At 30.2% G+C, this 3,334-nt stretch overlaps 1 protein-coding gene across 2 annotated transcripts in view; it reads right to left on the reverse strand.

Moving 5' to 3' along the window:
- Window positions 1-3,334, reverse strand: part of LOC106458667 (IQ calmodulin-binding motif-containing protein 1-like) — a 39,078-nt gene that overhangs the window by 6,328 nt on the left and 29,416 nt on the right. Inside the window, exons 11-12 of one of the 2 annotated variants that reach the window (XM_022384930.1) lie at window positions 1,540-1,674; window positions 967-1,126 (exon numbers count right to left, since the gene is read on the reverse strand). In XM_022384930.1, the coding sequence (XP_022240638.1) occupies window positions 967-1,126; window positions 1,540-1,674 (295 nt within the window). The remainder of the gene's footprint in view (window positions 1-966; window positions 1,127-1,539; window positions 1,675-3,334) is intronic. The other variant, XM_013918196.2, reaches the window with a different exon arrangement.

Genomic DNA, 3,334 nt, shown 5'->3' on the forward strand with positions numbered 1-3,334 from the left:
ACACAGGTAACAAAAGGTTTGTGTTGTGAGAACTGTACTGTTCATCCTCCTGTCTGCAATACAGAGCCTTACTACACAGGTAAGAAAAGGTTTGTGTTGTGAGAACTGTACTGTTAATCCTCCTGTCTGCAATACAGAGCCTTACTACACAGGTAACAAAAGTTAAAAAAATGAAAACAAAACTAAAGAAGAATGTATGACTGGTTTAAGTCAGCTTAACAGGAAAAAAATATGTCAGCGAGAAAGAGATATGGTGAAAAGGAAAACAACCTCCAAATGCAAGCTGAAGGTTACATTATGAAACACATAATGATGACAAGAAAGTTAAAATACATAAACATTTTTGATAAAATCTTTGCAGAGAAGCAATCTTGGTTTGGGATGGGGGGGAGTACTACATCTAGTAAGAGAGGCAATTTTAATAATACTTATTTCTGACAGGTAAAAAGTATAATGTTAATAACTAAAGGTTACTGTTCCAAAGATAAAATTTACAAGCCACTTGCACAACTTTTCTTACAGGAAACCAAGAAAACAATCCAAAACCAAATGTCTTCTTATTGATGTACAAACCAAGTCAAAGTTTAAAGAAAACAGTAAACAAATCCCAAACCTTACATCTGTTGACAGAAAACTAGAGAATAAATATACACACAAGAGACTAAACTCTTGATCGTATGAAAACACTCACATATTACAATAACATGGCTGAAAAAAGACAAAAAAAGAGCAGTCTATAGTCCATATATACTATACAAATGATTACTGTAGGATGAATGTTCTTGTTAATGTTTGATAATGAAAATCCTGAAAGAAAATATTAAATTATGAAATTAAAAAGGTAAAAAGAAAGCACTTTAAAGCATACTGTAATTTCTTAAAGAAAGGAAATGGTAACTTACATCATAAACAACTTTCAAATCAAAGTTAATTATTTGATACACAATACAGAGCTTGTATACATACTTTTCAATAACTGGAAATCAGATTCTATTTGAGCTATGAGTGCATCTATTCGCTGCCTGTGTCGTATCCGTAAAGGTTTAAAATTATAAAATTCCTGTAGCAACTTATTAGTTTCTGCAAACTGTTTGAGCTGTTCATTCCTATTTAAAGGTACAATGACCTGAAGCAAAAAAAAAAAATAACAAAAACTTCAACTTATAGTAAAACCAGCACAAGGTTTGAATAAAAAAATCAAATAAGTCTCTAATCCTACATCACACCTTCAAATGTATAACATATTTTTGTACAAGTACTAAATAAAATTATTAAATATTCCAGATGTTTTTAATATCACTGGGTGGTAAATGTTTTTTTAATGAAACAGAAGATTTTATTAGGAAACTTTCACTTCATTAGAAAACAATTTATTAGGTGACATTGGAGACTAAAATCTTTACAAATGCACAAATTTTTACAAAAAGATACTTATGCCAATGCAACAACACCAGTATTTCTCATAAGATCTTTCAAGGATATTAAGACATCTTGGTAACTTGAACTAACAAAGATATACATACTCCTCTATGAACTTACTGGATGCTTCATCTTCCATATTACAGCTTGTTCCTCTAGCTCAGACACATCAGGAAAAGCAGATGGCTGTAGCTGGGAAGTCTGTAAACGTGGTTGTTCTTTATGTGTTCTTCTTTCTTTCAGCCACTTTCTTACCTGAAGGTAAGGTTTATGTTTAGAAAACTTATTAACCATCTTCTTAGTGTACTTAGTAGTTTTTCTGTATACCGCAACCTGTTGAGATTCTTCATAATAAACTCGTAACTTAGAAACAAGAGTGCTTGTCTTTTACGTACGTAGCAGTAGTGATCTTTCATTGATCCCTAGTGTTGCTTTCATTAGAAATAGAAGATAATTTCAATTATCAATTTCATTGGATATCTATCTTTCCAGCCAGCTTTACAGAGTTTAGTTTTATGGATTTTCTTTTTATCAACTTCAAGATGAAACATTCTTAATTTTAACACTGCTTTATTTCTTCAGTAATACCAAACTGTGCAAGTTGACTTTTTCTCGTCCAACTTCAAATTGTGTTTGTTAGCATACCTTATATATGCCTTCTAACATAGTTGAAATAAAAATTAGAAGAAAGAAGGGCAAAAAATTGGTAAAAACAGAGCAATTTGTGACTAATACTAAAGCTTGCCAATCAACCAATGTAATTTTAAGATACATTACCATACAAAAGTGGCTTTTTTCCATCAATTACAGTTACAAGCTATTAATAAGATTCAAGGTGTTTCACTTTTAATCAGCATTGTTGAACAAACAAAGATATTTGTTTAGTCTGTCTGTGTAGCATTACTATTTATTACTGGTTGTCTTATGTCTGAAAGCAAACAGTAAGGAAGCATAATTTCATATGCTTCTGTTTAAATATTAATGATATGAATGAAACAGCATATCATTTTGTACTTTATTATAAGGAGCACTTACATGGTAAAACTTCATCAGAAAGCTTCACTGAGATAATGAAATGTAATTAGTGAAGTATACCTGCTTTCAATCTAGAAGTTTTGTATTACAGCTTGCAACACTAATCAAACAACATCAATAGAACATCAGTACTTTAAAATCTGATTGTCACTATAATCTCAAATAAAAATATTTAAGAAATAATTCATCTTAGAAAAGTAGGAATGATTTTGAAAAAGTGGGCCATTTTTGTGGAAAAAAAATGTGTATAATGTGAAGAAATGAAAAAAGAAGTGCCTTATATATATATATATCTCATTGTACCATGGCAATATAGCAAAGAACAATAAAACATTTTTATTCCATGAGACACAGCATTAACCTTGTTAAAATCAGGGGCATACCTTAGCTCTTCAAAAGTCAAGATATGTTATCTTATGTTTTTAGCTATACACACCCAATAAATCAACAATAAGCAGAGAAAACAGAACTTGTGAATATAATTACTAACATATATTCATGTTAACTGTTTAAATTGCCAAACATTAAAATCTTAAGTGAGGTTTATTACAAAATTACTTAAAATATAACATAAATTGATAAGTATTTCATATACTCAACCACAATATACAAATATGATTTAGCTGATACTACTTGAACAAGATATGAAAATTGGAACTGGTCTACAACTATTAATGCAATAATACAATATAATCTAAACAAACTTTCTAGTTTTATTCTTATACATTCCCAAATGGTTTTCAAACATCAAACTGGTGTATTTATGTGTTTTACACTCACACAAAAAAAGAAACCTATCATTCTATAGGTATTTGAAGAACTTGTAGCAATCTGCCACAATTTAATTCTTCGTATTGTTAGCCGACACTGGGCTAGTCCG

This window comes from Limulus polyphemus, unplaced genomic scaffold (genome assembly GCF_000517525.1).
Source record: "Limulus polyphemus unplaced genomic scaffold, Limulus_polyphemus-2.1.2 Scaffold499, whole genome shotgun sequence".
Lineage (NCBI taxonomy): Eukaryota > Metazoa > Arthropoda > Merostomata > Xiphosura > Limulidae > Limulus > Limulus polyphemus.